This window comes from Caretta caretta, chromosome 19 (assembly GCF_965140235.1).
Source record: "Caretta caretta isolate rCarCar2 chromosome 19, rCarCar1.hap1, whole genome shotgun sequence".
In the NCBI taxonomy this organism is placed as follows: domain Eukaryota; kingdom Metazoa; phylum Chordata; order Testudines; family Cheloniidae; genus Caretta; species Caretta caretta.
In genome coordinates, this window is record NC_134224.1 from 18,324,858 (window position 1) to 18,342,978 (window position 18,121).

The 18,121-nt window shown below is 52.6% G+C and overlaps 1 protein-coding gene across 1 annotated transcript; it reads left to right on the forward strand.

The window, feature by feature from the left end:
* Positions 1–3,258: 3,258 nt before the first annotated feature.
* SLFNL1 (schlafen like 1) lies at positions 3,259–10,541 on the forward strand. The gene is made up of 3 exons (XM_048825961.2): positions 3,259–4,069; positions 5,861–6,550; positions 10,364–10,541. The coding sequence occupies exons 1-3, from the start codon at positions 3,668–3,670 to the stop codon at positions 10,493–10,495; spliced, it is 1,224 nt and encodes a 407-aa protein (XP_048681918.2). The 5' UTR covers positions 3,259–3,667; the 3' UTR covers positions 10,496–10,541.
* The last annotated feature ends 7,580 nt before the right edge of the window (positions 10,542–18,121 follow it).

Below are 18,121 nucleotides of genomic sequence, written 5' to 3' on the forward strand. Positions count from 1 at the left end.
CCCCCGGCTGCTTCTCTGGCCCCTCTGGCTCTGATTATTGCACGTCTGCGCCCAGCACCGGTCTGCTCCCTGGGCTGCCTCTTGCCGGTGCGGCCCTGCTCCCCAGCTCAGCTCGGGCCCCTGCTCTCCCCTGAGCTCGGCCCCACTCGGTCTGACCCAGGCCATTCCAGCTCCCATGGACGAGGGGACCCCCCTGGCCTCCTGACTCCCTCATTGGCCTGCCCGCCCTGTCAATCAGGCTGACCGGGAGCGTTGGCCTCTCCCCATTGCCCCTGGGGACTGTCAGTCTCAGGGTCCTGATGCCCCATCCACCCTTCCCCTTTCTTCTGGGACTGGGAGCGAGCAACCCAACCCCCTCCGCCCCCCGAGTGTTAATGAGGGGCCAACAGCCCCCTGACAGTGATTTAACAATTGTTAATTTACGTTTTGAGAGCGCTAGGCATTGTGCGGCCCTCTGCCCTGCCCTGCCCTGAAGAGCTCACAGCCTAACACAACAAGCATGAGCCGAAGAGAGAAACGGAGCTAATGTACCGTTCAAACTCGATCTCCAGTATCCCCGCCTGCCCGCCGGCCAGCCGTGCCCTCAGGGCCGCCAGATTCCTTGCTGGCGCTGACATGGGAAGCCAGTGGTCTCAAGGCAGCGGTTCCCAAACTGCGGGTCGCGCCCCCAAGCGGACTTGCTCCATCAGCAGGTCGGGGCGTGGCGTCCCGCGGGTGGGGACGTCGCCATTTCACACAGTGAAGCTATTTTACTCCACAAAATGGCGCCTGCCGTGCAGCGTGGAGTCACGCACGCTGTGCGCCGGGGGCCATGGGCAGCAAGGCTTCTGCAAATGGGGTCATGCAGTGGGAGCTGCTGCACTAGGGGCTAGTGGTTCAGGTAAGTAGCCTGCGACCAGGGTACTCGCCTGGCACTGGGTAGGCCTGGATTCAAGTGCCTGCTCTGCCACTGAGTCCCTGTGTGGCCTTGGGCAAGTCACTTGGACCCAGATCTAAACGTATTTCGACTTCTAGCTCCCACGGAAGTCTACAGAGGTTGGGACCTAAATCCCTTTTGTGGATATGGCTCCTAGTCTCCCTCAGCCACAGTTGTCCACATGTACAATGGGAATAACGACCCTGCCCTGCCCCCAGGGCTGCGTGAATCCATTATAGACTGCGAGGTACAGAGTGCTGCGCTGATGGGGGCCAGGTGCGTGCCTGAGCTAACCCTCATAGGAATCTATTGCGATAGGTGACGTGACGTTGGCAGACCCCAGTGTGCTTCTGAGAATCAGCCCCAATGGGTGGCTGTGGCGGGCAGCGCTGTTGGAGCAGGGATGAGGCCAACATCGTGAGCAAGGAGGGGTCGGAGCTGGGAAGGTTTAGAAAGTGAGGCCAAGAGGAGGAGTGGGAAAGCAGGGACCTGGCAAAGGGATTAAGAGGGTGGCCTGGTCCTTGCGGCTCTCATCTGTACCTGATGGGCGGAGGGACACGCTGGCAAGTCTTTGGCAGCGTTTTCATCCCAAGCCGCGTCCTGGCTGTTCTCTTTCAAAGGGCACCGGAAAGTGGGGAGACGCCTCCTGGTCTGGTCTGAGTCAGCACAAACGTCGCTGGCCCTGGGCATCGCGCTAAACAGTGCAGACGTCACCCAGCACACGCAGCTGGCAGCCCCAGCATGTTGCAAACACACGTTAGGATGCTGGTCTTGCAATCAGGGCTCCTGGTGCCCTTCCAGCTCCACCATTCGTTCCTTGGTGCCCTTGGTCAAGTCGCTTCCCCCTGTAACAGGGAGGTACCGCTGCCCTCCTTTGCCGAGTGCTCTGGGGCTGCAAAGCGCTGGCCGGGCTGGTGTCAGGGTGGCAGACCTGAGGCTGCAGTGGGCTGGCCTTCAATCTCACCACAGTCCGTGTGCGCACCTGGCAGTGAACCAGGGGCAGGGGCCTTTCTTCTGATGTTGTCCTCTGCTCCAGTGGGGCCCAGCCCAGGGCACAAGGGAGGGTTCTGCGTACACACACACTGGCAGCAGCTCCTCTGGGGTGCCCATCAGCCAGTGCGCTGGCGGCATGGTCCTGGAGCAGCCCCTCTCCCACACCCATGGACCTCGCACACTGGGGACAGAGAGAAGGGCTGCTGTGACCCGTAAGGACCCGCAGGATGTTTCATCCTCAGAGAGGGGAGCCAGGCAAACTGCTCCTCCCCTGCCTCAGCTGGGCCCTCCAGCTCCACAACCCCACAGCCTCCCCTAGGCCCTGGCACTGCCCTGCGCCAGGCCGGCAGCCTCACTCTGCCACCCCCTGCAAACCTCAGACCTGTGCCCTCCCATCAGGAATCAGGCTGGCCCTGAGCCCAGCCTGCCTGGCCCGTTCAGCCTGCGGGGCCCTCACCACGAGGGAGTCGGGGTCACGCTCCCGAGGGCACTGCTGAGGGGTTTTGGTCTGTGGCCCGTGAAAGTGGCAGGGCCAGCAGGGCATGGGGGGCTGGGGTCGCGCTCCCTGAAGTTCCTGGTATCACAGAGCCCCTCCCGCAGTGGGATTCCCGCCCCAGGGTGAGGGGTCAGTGAGGGCAGCAGCAGGACTGGAGTGTTGAGTGGAGCGGGGGACAGGACGGGGGACCCAGCGCCAGGGGCGTGAGGAGGAGAGTGGGCATCACGACAGGGGAGAGAGCAGTTGGGAAGGAGGAGATGGAAGGCCCACACCTGGGGGTCAGAGGGAACCCCAGGGACCCAGCAAAGGGGAACGGGTGTGGGGAGGCAGAGGGGATACACTAAGCTGAATTTGTTCTCCATCCCAAGCACTGTCCGCTCGACACAGGCCAGGGCATGTGATGCCCAGGGCAGCGGCTGTGCCGGTCACTGCTGTGCTCATGCCATGGCAGGCGTGGGGAGCCAGCCCCCTGTGCGCACGCAGGGTGGGGCATCGCAGGGTCTTGGGATGAGGCGTTTGGGCAGCCTACAGGCAGGAGCAGGGCGCTGCCAGGCTCCTGGGGAGCTCTGTGCCACGCTGCCTCTGTCCCTGCCCGTTGCACTCCCTGGGGCGGGGAAGAGGGCGCTATGCTGCCAGGGCAATTGGACAGGCAGGAGCCCAGCCTGCCATCCTCAGCCTCCTCCTAGCAGCCCTCGACTCCTCCCCATCGCCTCAGTGCACTGACCAGGTAGGAGTGAAACACCTGGGGGCTGCATGTTCTCCTGGGCGCTATTGCACGGCAGAGGCCTGGGCATTGGGCTTTCTCCCTTTGATGAGACCGAAGGCGCAACGCTGCACAGATCAGTGCTGGCCCGTTTGCCAGCAGCTCTGCACTGACTTGCTCCTATTTTGCAGGTTTGCAGGCGATTGTCTGGACCCTGCTGCTAACGCTGTGGGTGACACTCCCCCACCCCACACTCCAGGGCCAGCAACAAGGAATCTCTGGGCCTAGCTATGCAGTCGAGGGCTGAATTGAAGGATCTGCTCTCTCCCTGGCTCGTTCCGTGCAGAATATAACATTGTGCAGGGGCTGCAGCCGCAACAGGCTCCTGCAGGCGGAAAGGTGCCTTTGGGTTTGTCATGGCGCTCCACAGGCCAGCAGCAAAGCACAGAGGCAGCACGATGGAAAAGAGCCATTGCTAGTCTTGTTGCCTGAACCACTGGAACTGGAGCACCGTTACGGCTGGAGACAGGGACCAGGGGGCTGGATGGGGCTCTGAGCAATGGATGATTCACCGGTGGAGACTACGGAACAGACAGCAGGGGAGCCACTGGCAGGGCCCGTGGAGGAGGCGCTCCCGTGCCCGACTCACGTCTACACACTGTGTATTAGGAACCTGAACCCCAAGTACTCGCAAGAGGTTCTCTGCAGCATGCTGAAGGACATTCTGGGCACCGCCAGCCTCCCCCTGCAGCGGCACGACATAGAAGTGGTGAAGAAACCGAGACGGGCCTACGCCTTGGTGCAGGTGGCCACTGAGCTGAGCCTGGAGAACGTCCTGAAGCAGCTCCAGGTTGCCTCGGACATGGAGCAACGTCTCCTCAGGGAGCTAGTGATGAAAGGGAAAACCCTGGTGGTGGAGGAAGGCAAGAGAGCCTTGCCCAGCGCTAAGGAGTGCCAAGAGGTAGGCCCAGGCATTGTGCCGGGACAGGCACAATGCACTACACTAGCAGTGTGATAGCGAAGGCCAGTGGGGCGGGCTGGACAGGGCTGGACATGCTGCCTCTTGGTACTGAGATCACCAGGGCAGCAGTACAAGGGGGAGTTCCCACCCAGGAGACCTAAGCCCCAGCAGCACTTCCATCCGAAGGCTGGGCGCTTCGTTACTCCCCCCTTCCAAGAGATGAGCTACCTCATCCCATGGGCTGGAGCAGCATGTGAGCTTCTAAGAAGCAGAATGCCCCAGCAATCGGCACTGCCTGCAGGATTACTGGGCCCCATGGTTTGCTCTGCAGCAATGTCGCCTTCCTGGCTTGGCCCTGGAATGGGGCAGAGCTTCCCCATCGACCCCCGCGCTGGGTTCCCCGTCTGGCCAGCTCGTGAGGTCATCCACCCTGGGATAGCTTCTCTCCTAACCATCGTGTCTAGGAGATGCGCTGAGATAGGACACGCCGAGATACAGTGCAGTCAAAGGTGACATCCACCCCTCTGCTCGAGGTCCTTGTGCCACCTAATCCCTCTTAACCCCCGTTAAGGGACTGCGCTGTGCCTTGTGCTGCCCCCTGCCCGAGGGAGGGGGGGTTCACCCCCTCTGCATAGACAGAGCCAGAGCTGCTGACCTTTTTTTAATCACTAAGTTGTTACTGCATTCCCCCTCCCATTAGCATCGAGGAGACAGCACGGCTAAAAGAGACCAGCTGGAGTCCGTTCCTTCTTGTGCACCATCAACAGAACTGTTTGCATGTTCCAATCCGTTCAACTTGGGCAAGTCCAGCCAAGGCCCTGGGGCTGTGTCTCTAGGGGCATGATTAGGAGACAATGAGGGTTGTCCCTGTGCTACCAAGGATATAATTTGGCCCCGTGGAACCTTTAATACAGATGATAATGTGCGGGAAGGAAAGAGTCCAGCTTGACTCTCAGATCCCAGAGAAATTGGCAGGAGCAGTCAAGTAACCAGTGCACTGGAAAACGTGCTACAGGGAAGGACCTGGCAGTGTCCAGGGAGATAGGACTGTGTGACGTGGACTGACTTACACAATGGGCATCCCCATTAATTTCAGGGCAGAATTTTGTTGATTTTTAAGGCCAGTGGGTACTACTATGTTCATCCAGCCTGACTCCCTGCAGAACACAGGCCAGAGAATTTCACGGTTCCTGCATCCAGGATAGTAATTTGCAGTTCTGCTCTGACATGTGACTGAGAATGGCATCATGGGCTCCATACTTGGTTTTTCTCCATGACTCCAGCTCAGGCATGCTCAGTCTACTGCTAAAAAGACGAGCTGTCGAACTGCCAGCGCTGCCAGCTCCCCCAAGACCTGGGAGTCAGGCTGGGCTCTTTTCCTCCTCACACATCAGCACCAGTTACAAAGACGCTGTATGGAACCCCCAGGCCTTCAATGGGTTTGCCCAGGGACAAGGGGAGAATGAAGTAAATGGTTCTGGGGATGCTGCACGAGACGCAATAGGCTCCAGCGCCCTCACCTGTCACTGGGCTGCTCTGACGGGAGTAAGAAGCCTGCAGCTCGGCTGGTGATTCTCACAGGGGGCAGATCTGAGTATAGTCACTTGTTGCAGCCGGACTGCAATTAAATAAAAGGGCCCATGTGCTTTAAAGCCTGAATATTATTATGACGAGGGCCCTTGTGCTGTTGTTATAACGCTGGCTGCAGTCGTCTGTGTTGCCCCCACGCTGCGCTGTCTCCATATCTGTCTCTGCATGCATGTGTCATTTACTCTTTCTGCCTCTGCACAGAGTGACACAGAGGTGACTGGAGCCAGCACCCCAGAGTCTCCCGTGCTGGGGCGTTTGCAGTCTGGCAAGAGCAGGCTGCGGGGGTCCGAGGAAGCCCAACCCAGCCCTTGTTGGAAGGGCCCCCCTCCAGCCCAGAAGCTGGCGGAGCGGCCGGCAGCGTTTCTTAGCGGCACCAGGTCAGACAGCGCCATTGTTCGGCGGGAGATCGTGGGCCAGGAGCGCTTGTTCTATGGAGCCTTCATGGGGAGTGAGACCAGGAACGTGGAGTTCAAGCGGGGTGGGGGGGAATACCTGAGCGTGACCCTCAAACACCACGTCCGGAAGTATGTGTGCGCCTTCCTCAACAGCGAAGGGGGCAGCCTCTTCGTGGGGGTGGAGGACAACGGCTTCGTGAATGGGGTCAGGTGTGGTCACAAAGAGGAGGACCGCATCCGCCTGCTCATCGACTCCCTTCTGAAAGGGTTCAAGCCGCAGGTGTTCCCTGACGCCTACACCCTGACCTTCATCCCTGTGGTCAAAGCAGAAGACACCGGTATCTTCCTGAAGGTGATCCGGCTAAGCGTTCATCTGCCCAGACAGCAGGGAGAGCTGCTGCTTTATGAAACGGACCAGGGAGAAGTGTACCTGCGCCGGGACGGCAGCATCCAGGGACCACTCTCAGGGAGCGCCATCCAGGAGTGGTGCAGGCAGGTAACTGGCATGCAAGGGCCGCTAATACAGCAAGGCAGCAAACGGCTGCTAACTACAGGGTGAGCCTGAGCTGCACCCAGCGATGCTGTTGCAGCCTGCCCCACAGGGGGAACTGCAGCCCCCCATGCCGAAGGGATCCAAGGGGGGATTCACCCCTGAGCAGAGTCAGTGCAAGGCTGAATTCCACCCGTCTGTGGCTCGGCTCTCACCAACAGGCCCTAGGCAAAGCCATGGGGAGATGGTTTGATCCGCAGACCCTTTCTTTGTCTGTCTGTCTGTCTACGTACATGCCTTCCCTCAATGGCTCTTTCAGAAGACTTGGTCACAGTGCTTTCCGATACCCACTTTGTCCCTTGTATTTGTCCATGTTTGTTGTCTCTGGCCCTTACAGCACATGTGTCGTGTAAAGGACCTGCATGGGCACAGCGGGGTCCAGACAACCGTGGTTATTAACTAGCCCTGGCCAGCTAGCCCAGCTACAGACACACACTGCTGATCTTCAAGGTCCTGGTGGTTTCCGAGACAGGAGACAGTGAGCACCATTAGATGCCACCCAATTCCTAAACACCACAATTTCACAGAAGGGTTAGGAGCAAAAATACACACAGTGGAAAATAACGCTGAGACTCCAAGAAATCATTGTTTAAAGTAGCTCCAGAAAACGTAGCCATCTCCCCACTTCCACCAAAGAGCCTAACACATTTTGATTAGAAGATAAAATGATCACTCTTCATTTGGCAAAGTTGTCCATCACAGAGTTCTGGTTTGGTGCCATTTCTTGTGAATGGATACAATGATAATGATCTTGAATTATTATAGTATTATTAATTTAACCTGTAAAATGTAACTACATATTCCAGTCTTTACTTACCTATAGTACAGTTGCTTCCCGCACCGCTGAAATCCAGCCACCTCTGAGGTGAAATATGGCAGATTCGCTAAGGCCTAGGGCTGGGTTAGGGTCAGGGATCGGGTTGGCGTTAGGTTGACTGTAACTTTATGGTTAAGGCTCAGGCTAGGTTTAGGTTTTGGCCTAAGTTGCAATTAGGGCTGGGGATACTTTACATCAGGTGAGGTTACTGCTCTGCCTAGGCTTAGGGTTAAAGTTAGGCCCAAATTAGGGTTACTTCTCAGGTGAGAGTTAGCGTATTACTGCTCAGTGTATGCAGTGTTATTGTAAACTTTTAGGTTCGGGTTACTTCTCGGTCTAGATTTAGGGTTAGGAATATCTTTAGAGTTACTGCTTGGCTTACATCTCAACCTGGTTTAAGAGTAGGCACAGATTAGGGTTAGGGTTAGGTTTGGGGTTATTGCTTGGCCTATGCCTGTGGCTAGGTTTGGGAATAGGGTTACTTTCCAGTGTATGTCTAGTTTTAGGGTTAGGTTAGGGTGACTGCTCAGGGTAGAGGGAGTGGTACTGCTTGGCCTAGGTCTCGTGTTAGGGTCACGTGTTGGTTTAGGGTTAAAGTTAGGACTAGGTTAGGGTTAGAGTAAGGAACAGTGGTCACCCAACACCCAGGATTAGCATTAGGGTTAAATTTAAACCTATATGAAGGTTATTGTTAGAGAAAGCATTCAGCCTAGGCACTGGGCTAGGGCTGGTGTTAGGGTCACCTCTCAGCCTAGCTTTAGGGTTAGCATTAGGCCTAGTGCTAGGTTTAGGGTTACTGCTTGGTCTACCCCTAGGATGAGAGTAAGGGTTGGGGTTAGGCCTGGGTTAGGGCTACTGCTGGCCCATATGCAGGATGCGGGTTATTGCTGTAGCCTGCAGAAAGAATGGATCACCCAGGCCATGTCACCCCCAAAGCCTGCTCCAGCCATCTGCAAATTCAGTTCAGATGTGCCTGCCTTCTTTCCCCCCTCATCCTGCCCTGGCTGGTTCTGGGACCTACCCATTGCCCCGTCTTCACTCGCTCCCCAGGCCCCTTCCCTTATCGCTCCAGTGTTCAGATGTCCTGTGTGCTGACCGTTGTCTGAATCTCCTTAGCCATCTCCCTGCCCTGTGTGCCACTGCTCTTTTAATCTCATGTCAAAGGCACTGCCCTTGCTGGGTCTCTCTAGCCTGCCTCTAAGGGGCTGTGTCATTTCCCATCCGAAGAGCTGGGAGAGGAGTGCTCTATAATGTAGATTCCCCCAACCCCTCCAGAAATTTACTCTCATCATTAGCAAGAGGGTCACCTTCATATTCTTTTAAGGTTTTTGTACCACCAGCTTTCTTCACTGCTCCCCCTGACTCAAGGCTCCAGCACAGAGCTTTTCACACACAACAGGCAAGGCTAGTGGTGTGGCCGTCACAAACACTGGCATGTTTGCAAGTGCTTTTGCCAGGTGTCCTGGCTGAATTCTAAGCTGGGTGATTGCACTCTACCTCCCTAGCAGGCTGCTCTGATTGCAGGGAGGCACTAGCCTCATTTTAAGCTGTGTAGGCTGATATTTTGCTTTGGATCCATGCCGTCCCTCTACCTTTCTTTTTGTGCTGTCATGTTTAGTTCAAGGCTATTATTTTTATCACATAGGGACAAATAAAACAAGTCACAGATGCACTGTTTGCCCACATACAGAAGGGAGGGGCTCCGTGTCTGCAAAAAGCAATCCCTATCCTATAGGCAGAAGTGGCTGGGGTCGTTTTTTTTCTTTCCTCAAAAGCTCTTGTAGCCTTGCTCCCTGCTTTTATAAGTGCTGGTGTAGGCTGGTTAACACTACACCCAAACCTGGCAAGTCACCTGCTAGAATCTCAGCTGTAATGAACCTGCAGAGTAGCGGCTTCGCTCTCAGGTGTTCACCATGCAGTGAATGAGCCCATGGATGTGGCAAGGGAGTTAGGGCGAGATTCACAAAGGGGATGCAGACATTGTAATACTGTGCGTGACAAGGTTAACTCCTGGGTGCCCTGCCATCCAGTGGAATTCACAGCCCCAAGGTAGACCCCATACTTCCCCATGCAGTGCATAGGGAGCGTAGGGCCTAAGAGAGGGATTCACAAAAGCCAGCCCAGGATCTGCCTAAGCTAGCCAGGAACGAAATGCTGAGGAAAGGGGCAAGGCTTAGGGCTCAGCTCCACAAATGTACTTAGGTGCCTAACTCCCCTTGATCTGGGTCTTAGGCACCTGACAAGCAGGGCGGGGTGCCTGTCTCTGCAGAGGGTTCTCAGCCATATACCCTCTCCTGGAGGTAGGTGCCTGAGCCAGGTCAGCCCTTTCTTGGGAAAAACAAGTGACCCCCTCACAGCCACTAGCCCCCTGGGTTGGGCATGGAGGTGGGAGAGTCAGGTTCACGTCCTCGCTCCAATGACCATTTATTAGTTATACACAGTGGAACAGCCTCAATAGGGGAGAGAGACCCACCCCCCAACAGCCTAGTAGTGAGGACGCCAAAGCAGGCAGCATAGGGATTCAAAGCTGGCTATCCCACAGCCCAGGTAAGTGGGCTAGTGGGTAGCCCGGGGGCCAGGTGGACAGAGACACACACCTGCTCTTTCCCCTGGCTGCCTTTTGTGCAGGCTAGCCATGCTCACAGCACAACTCCCACATCAGGCCCTGCATGCAAGCTCGTGTGAGAAGCGCACTGAGGATTAGGCGTGACCTAGGGCTCAGACCAGCTTGTTAATTAGCTAGCACTGCACATGCCCACCAGGAGAAACTTAAGGGTTAGGTGGCAGCTGAATGGTAATTTTGTGAATGGCAGAGGTACCTAAATGTTGGACTTCAGCACCTAAAGAAGCAGTCAGGTACTTCAATCCCTTTCTGAATCTAGCCCGTAGCTGCTGTGCCCATGGCTCTCAGACAGAGTGACTGTGCGGTTGTACCTCCTCAGAAATGGACAGGAGAAGTGAGGAAGCTGGAAGAGCGGATAGAGAGTTTGATGAAGGAGAAGGAGAGCCTGCAGCAACAAATCAACCAGCAGCGGAGCTGGAATCCCAAATCTAGATTCTGCACCATCCTGTGAGTCACAACAGAGCAGGAGCGGGAGCAGCACGACTGGAGCCAGGGGAAAAGTAGTAAGGAAAAGGAATCAGTTCATTTATATTTGTATAGATTTTGAAAGTAAATTCATTGCAATATAGCGCACTGGCCGAGTAACTCCAGGGTAAGGCTTGCCTTGTTCATCTCTGGGCAGCATGCCGCCCTGCAGCTGACGGCTGTAACACAGCGTATTTGTTGTGAGTTTGACTCCAGCTCTGACTAGCTGGACTTTATGCCATTGGGAACCTCTGCATCACTGATCGCTCTGCCCATGAAGTTACAAAACCCCAGAGACTATGAACAGTATTTCCCTTGTGAACTCAGGTGGAAACTGAGACAGTCTCAGTCCAGGGGAGAAATGTTTTCAAAACCTGGCAACTTAATTTAGCCAACTAAGGAAGTGCTGAGCCCCCAGAGATAGTGTGTGTTCCTCATCCAAACTGGCAACTGTGTGCAGATGTGGTTGCCCCATCTCAAAAAAAGATATATTGGAACTCGAAAAGGTTCAGAAAAGGGCAACAAAAATGATTAGGGGTATGGGACAGCTTTTGTATGAGGAGTGATTAATAAGTCTGGGACATTTCAGCTTGGAAAAGAGACGAATGAGGGGGATGTGACAGAGGTCTATAAAATCATGACTGGTGTGGAGAAAGTAAATAAGGAAGTATTATTTACTCCTTCTCATAACACATGAAGTAGGGGTCACCAAATGAAATTAATAGGCAGCAGGTTTAAAACAAACAAAAGGAAGTATTTCTTCACACAACGCACAGTCAACCTGTGGAACTCCTTGCCAGAGGATGTTGTGAAGGTTCAAACAAGAACTAGATAAATTCATGGAGGATAGCTCCATAAGTGGTTATTAGCCAGGATGGGCAGGGATGGTGTCCCTAGTCTCTGTTTCCCAGAAGCTGGGAATGGGCAACAGGAGTAGATCACTTGAGGATTCCCTGTTCTGTTCATTCCCTCTGGGGCTCCTGGCACTGGCCACCGTCAGAAGGCAGGATACGGGGCTAGATGGACCTTTGGTCTGATCCAGCATGGTGGTACTTACTGTGCAGCCACTCCAGCTTGAGTAATGATTGTGTATAAGAAGCAAGGCCATGCCTGTTTTGAGTCTTGGGGGTGTCTGACCTAAAAGGTACAGGTTAAGCTTTTCTTTCTATTTGTACTTTAAATAAGAAAGGTAGTGCTCTTCTTGCAACACCCTCTACTCCCTTCCTAAGCATCTTGTGAAGGGCAGCATCAATTATCCATGCCCTGGAGGGCATATCTCATTGCCTACCAGGTGGCTTTACATTGGAAGAGGACGGGCCATGGTATGGGGGGCATGCAGCAATGGGTATTATCATAAAGCAGGTCTATGATTTGTCTATGATTATGGTAGATTAGTCTATGATTTAGATGTACCACTGCTTTCTGAATATCTATCCTACCGCCTTGGGACCTTGGCGATGCTCAGGGCTTACCCCCACCTTCTCACTGCCACTGCGGCCTTGGACATATTTAGATTTGGAAACTGAGCCTTCTGGAATGCTCCATAAGCAGGGGGCCTTGGCCCAAAACTCAGCCTGAGCAACTGTCATAGTTTCCTGTTCATCTGAAGGGAACTGGAGACATGCCGTACTGAAGGGAACTGGAGACATGCCGTATCGAAGGGCATGTTAACCTACAAACTGTTGCCCATGCAAGTTATGTTGGCATAAAGCCACCGTAGGCATATACTTGGCGCCTTGCACGGTGCTGTGCATACTCACCAAAAGCACTTGTGTCAAAGCACAGTGCAATGCACCATGAGTAGGTATGCCAGTGTGCAACTTGCTCGTGTCCAACGCACTGTCTTTTGGGAAGTTTTGGCCACATATGGTGGGACAGAAACAAATCACACAGGGGTGACTGGGCACAAGGGGTCAAGTTTCAGTTTTGCAACTTTCTCCACAAAACAAGGCCATCTCTATCCCATCATTTTTGCATCTATTGTGAAAATCCCACAAACCCACATCGGACTTGTTACTGCCTGTGATCTCTGACAGCAGTACAGAGCCTGCATAGCTCTGCACTACTGTCACGAGCATGATGATCCTCTGGTATCTGCAGAGCTGCAAGAGCCATGGGGAACGTGAAGATTTCCTGGAGTCAGATTGCCATGGGACAGGGCAAGAACCACTTAGATTGTTGGTGGTGTTCATGGAGCAGCTAAAAGGGGGTGGGGGTGCTGCTTCTGGGCCTGAGAAATAAGCACAGACTGGTGGGATCACAATATAATGTAGGTTTGGGATGAGAAGCAGCGGATGCAAAACTTTCAGATACAAAAAGCCACAGTCCTGGATCTGTGCGTCAAGCTCACCCCAAGTCTTCCGTGCAGGGACACCAGAATAAGAGCTGCACTGACAGTGGAGAAGCGACTAGCAGTTGCATGGTGGAAACTTGCAATGCTGGATTGTTACCAATCAGAAATTATTCTGGAGCAGGAAAATCCACTGTGGGGCTGCTGTCATGCAAGGTCATTAATTGTCTCCTGCTGCACAGGACTGTGATTCTGAGCAATGTGCAGGACATAATGGACAGATTTGCAGCTATGGTGTCCTGAACAGCAACAGAGTGATAGATGGCACATCTATCCCTATTTTGGCACCAGAGCACCTCACCACGGAGTACATCAACGGAAAGGGCTACTTTTCAAAAGTTACATAAGCACTGGCGGATCACCAGGGACGCTTCACTGACATCAACATTGGTGGCTCAGAGGGTGCATGATGCTTGAATCTTTAAGGACACAGGACTGTTCAGAAAGCTACAAGCAGGGACTTTCTCTTTTGACCGCAGATTACCATTGGTTATGTTGAAATACCAATAGTGAGCCTGGAGGACACAGCCAACCCCTTACTCCCAAAACCGTGCACTGGCCATCTTGACCGTGCTAAGAAAAGATTCAGGGACCAGCTCAGCAGGCGAAGACTGAGAGCTGAATGTGCTTTTGGTAGATTGAAGGGACGACGACCTTGTTTACTCATGAGAACGTATCTCAGTGAGAAAAATACCCCAACGTTACAGCTTCCTGCTGGGTCCTGCAAAATATGGGTGGCAAAGGCAGAAAAGTTTCTGCTGGGGTCAAGCTAAGTTTGACCAGCCAAATACAAGAGTTATTAGAAAAGCTCAACGGCTCAAGGAGGCTTTGAAACTTGCTTTGCTGTCAATGTGTTATGGCTAACTGTGCTCCACCTAGCCTGGCAGTTTGGGGGAGTATGAGGAATGGTGCAGTGCTTGGAGCCCATCTATCAGACAATGCACCTATTACATTTGTGGTGCTTGCTGTACATTTATGATTATTACACTGTTTGTCACTGATCCTGTGAGCTGTGTCAAAGCATAGGCATCAGTAAGTGGGTGCTTCAGGACCCCGCTGCCCATTCTGCAGCATGTTGGGAACGAATAAAGATGAAAGACCTTTATGAGGAACAAACACTTTAAAAAAATTCTGTGCAAGTTAAGAGCAAATACTTTAAAACCTTAATTAATGTATGGAACAGACCTTAGAGGGGAAGGAACAGTCATGTCCATTTTAGCCACACGCACATCAGTGTACGTGAAGCTGTGGTAGTCCCCTGCTGTGGAGTGGTCGGGGTAGAGATGCAGTTCCCTGGTGCCGTGTGGGATAGTAGGGGGAAGGGTGTAGGGAAGTGTTATACTGGAGTTCTCCATGGATTGCGAAGGGATGTGAGCCCCTGGCTGATGAACCGGTAGGTCCACAAGAGTCTGCAGTATCTGCATTTGTGGCTGGAAAAGCCCCATGATGTCCTGGTGCATCTCCCTCTCCTTTTCCTGCTGGGATGCCTGGGTCTTTCTCCTGTCTGCTCTTTCCTCCTCCACACAGTCTGCAATATCCACCCTCGAGGCTCTCTGTGCATAGTCTGATGCAGCACTGGTTTGCAGGATCTCGCTGAACATGTCATCCCATGTTCTCTTCATTCTCCTTATTTAGCTCCGACATTCAGACAGTGGGGAGGGGATCCCCTTGAAGCTGCAATGGCAGCAGGTACAGCTAAAACCCAGCGATACCATTGTCAGCGTAGTCACAACCGAAAGAGAAAGTTAAGGTTCAGAACTCTCTTTCCTGGCTCCCCTAAAGGTTTCAACAAGACATGCTGACGCTTCTGCTCGGAGCGCTTGTGCATGGCGTCACTCAGCTGCAAGCATGGCCCGCAAGGGACGAGGGAGATGATGGAACTATGAGGATAGGGCAGTGGCAATGAATCCTGTCACCATTTTCCACAGGCGGTGGTTCTAGCTGATCTCTCGCTCCTGAGGGGACCACAGGCAGACAGCACAGCTGCTTCTGGTGTCCTGAAGCCACTGGGCGCATATGCTGCTAGACTGTTTACTGCAATGGTGCCTGCCGACGTTATCTCTAAGTGGCGTGGGAAACGTCCTACTGAGGAGGAAGCAATAAGGCTGCCATCCCTAGAAACCTTCGGGAGAGGTTTGCTAAGTACCTCCGTGAATGTTTTATTGAGCTCTCTCAGGAGGATTCAAGGGACAGCTCTAGTAGCTAAAGAATCTGATCTGCACAGCTTCCCCTGCCTAACTGTACAGGGGAATGAAAAACAACCTCTCTGCGTACTGCTACACTTTCTGGTACAAGTAAATAGTGAAAAGGTGATAGCTGTGTCCTGCTAAGTTGGAGGAACCATCATTGTAATGGAAAATACATTTACCTGAGGAAGGAAGCTCACCCAGGCTCAACTGCCAGGACTGCAGTGGAGTCTCAAACAGGCCCTGACTCTCGGCATAGCTGAACTCCCTGCTTTCACTTCCCCCATCCTCCTCTTCTCTCCTTGCTATTCACTCAAGGGGCCTGGGACTTGGGCTCCTCGGAGGTATCCACAGTGGTGTGGCAGGGTGATAGCAGGTCTGCTGCTTGGCACTGGATTGACTGCTGGCCTCCTGATAAGCCTGTTGTACTTCCTTTGTTTTCATGTGACTGCTAATCCCTGTCACCCCTTCTCCTTCATCAGCCGTGCAACCTGCTCAGGCATCCACCTGTCTACAGCTGTGCCTACAGCCTTTCTTCTCCCCCCAAGCCCAGGAGAGCCAACAGCTCCTGCCTGCTCCAAGCTGGAGCGCAGCTGGAGGGTGGAGTTGACACAGGGGGCTGAGTGCCAACACCAGCGAGCAGCTAAGTGTGCTTGCTAAGCTAGATAATCAGGAAAAGGCATTTCAAAAATGTGTAGGGCTTTAAAGGATTGGAGGAGTTTTCTGGTCTCCCTGACCTCTGGGCAGTGGAGTGCACAATTGTGACCAGAAAGGTCAGCATCAGGCACTGTAGGACAGTTGCTGGAGGACTGTCAGGGTTGACATAGTTAATGCAGGGTTTACTTTGATGCTGCAACAACCTCAGTACAGCAACCATGGTTCAGTGCTGCTCAGGGAGGTGGTGTCGTTATGTCAACATCAAGGGGCACTTACATCAGTGGAAGACAAATTTAAGCATAAGCACCTGCAAGGCAGTTTATGTCAAACTAACTTTGTAAGCCTAAGAGAAGGGAAAGTACAAATAAGTTCGCAAAAAGAAAAGGAGGACTTGTGGCACCTTAGAGACTAACCAATTTATTTGAGCATGAGCTTCTGTGAGCTACAGCTCACTTCATCAGATGCATACTGTGGAAAGCATAGAAGATCTTATTATATACACACAAAACATTAAAAAATACCTCTCCCTACCCCACTCTCCTGCTGGTAACAGCTTATCTAAAGTGATCACTCTCCTTACAATGTGTATGATAATCAAGGTGGGCCATTTCCAGCACAAATCCAGGGTTTAACAAGAACGTCTGAGGAGGGGGGTGGTAGGAAAAAACAAGGGCAAATAGGCTTGAATAGAGACTGGGAGTGGCTAAGTCATTATGCAAGGTAACCTAAGTTAATTGTATCCAATTTGCAAATGAATTCCAATTCAGCAGTCTCTCACTGGAGTCTGGATTTGAAGTTTTTTTGTTGTAATATCTCAACTTTCTGTTGATGTCTGTAATCGCTGGAAACGGCCCAACTTGATCATCATACACATTGTAAGGAGAGTGATCACTTTAGATAAGCTATTACCAGCAGGAGAGTGGGTTGGGGGGAGGTATTTTTTCATGCTTTGTGTGTATAAAAAGATCTTCTACACTTTCCACAGCATGCATCCGATGAAGTGAGCTGTAGCTCTCGAAAGCTTATGCTCAAATAAATTGGTTAGTCTCTACGGTGCCACAAGTACTCCTTTTCTTTTTGCGAATACAGACTAACACGGCTGTTACTCTGAAACCTACAAATAGGCTGAAAGTCATGCTGACAAGGCAAACAACAGCTGTTAGCTGCAAGGAGGACAGCAGTTTTGCACTAACATCAGTCAAGTACTGAAGCTTTGCATATCAGTATGTGAGAGGAGAAGAGACTGAGATCACATGATCAATACTGTCCCCAAAGTGTTCAGGCACTCATGAGTTCCCCAAGCCCAACTCAGGTGCTGAGTAGTTGCCTGCAGCTGTGATCTCATGCAGTGAGCATGAAGCCCAGGCCCTAGAGAAGTAGGGTGGATGGTTCAGGGTAGTACTCTGCCCTCTGACCCACAACTCCAGTGTGGGGCTAGGAAGTACACTGTCCCCTGTTCAGGCGACAAAGAACCAGTCCACTTGTCATTAAAAAGCCCAGATCCCTGGTGTGCAGGAGAATGGGGATTAGGAACAGCGTCCTGGACCATTTCTTCTAATTGTGCCTGGCTGATAGGCCCTGAGAGGAGAGCTCTGCAGGGCACAGCTGAACAGGAGCCATGGTCATTCGTCACAACTGGGTGATCAGAGGTGCCCTTTGCAACTGGTGAAGTTAAACAATGTGGGGTTTCGCTGCTCTACAAAAGCTGCATGAGGTGGTTAGCAGCAGCTCCATTCAGCCCCAATGCAGCTATGCAGGAAGCAAGAATGCTGCAGCAATGGAGCATCTTATGCATGGAGTCTACTGAAAAGGGAAACTGACCAGAAAAGTCCAATCCCCTCAGGAAAAACTCATTGCCTGGAGAACCAGGCCCTAGTCCCTGATTCCAGTGACAAGTCCTGTCGATTTGAACTGGGCCCAGAGTCAGGTTCTCAGACTGGTTTATCTTCCTGTTGCAGCCCTTGAGTGCTGAGGTAGATGAGACTGGCCATGCAATGGGAAGAAGAAAGGCAAAGATAGGGAAAATCCAAAACAAAAGGAATGGCAAAGGGCAGAGAAGTGTTGATTCCAGTATTTGGGACCTACTGCTGAAGATGATGGTGCACTTGAACTGAAGTTCTGCACCGTGGTATCGGGGGGGGCTGCATGGGGTATATTTTAGCACCACATCCATCCAGCATAAAAAAAAAAGGTGCTCACCCTTACTAACTAATCCAATATATTTGAGGCTGTGTGGGTGGAGAGAGTTACACTTAAATATTACACCCCACACTGACTTGGTCCTTTGTCCTGAAATCTGGAAAAAACATGGTCAGCTCTGAGGTATTTATTAGACATTTTATGACCAAACAGTTTAATTTCTCAATCACTAACAAATTATTAGAAAGGAAAATAATAATCACAGATAAGTGAGATCACA

Bases quoted from the DNA above. Each gene is read 5' to 3' on its own strand.
- SLFNL1 (XM_048825961.2), top strand. From the start codon at position 3,668: ATGGATGATTCACCGGTGGAGACTACGGAACAGACAGCAGGGGAGCCA. The intron at 4,070-5,860 runs GTAGGCCCAGGC...GCCTCTGCACAG, and splicing joins GCGCTAAGGAGTGCCAAGAG to AGTGACACAGAGGTGACTGG. The intron at 6,551-10,363 runs GTAACTGGCATG...GTACCTCCTCAG, and splicing joins TCCAGGAGTGGTGCAGGCAG to AAATGGACAGGAGAAGTGAG.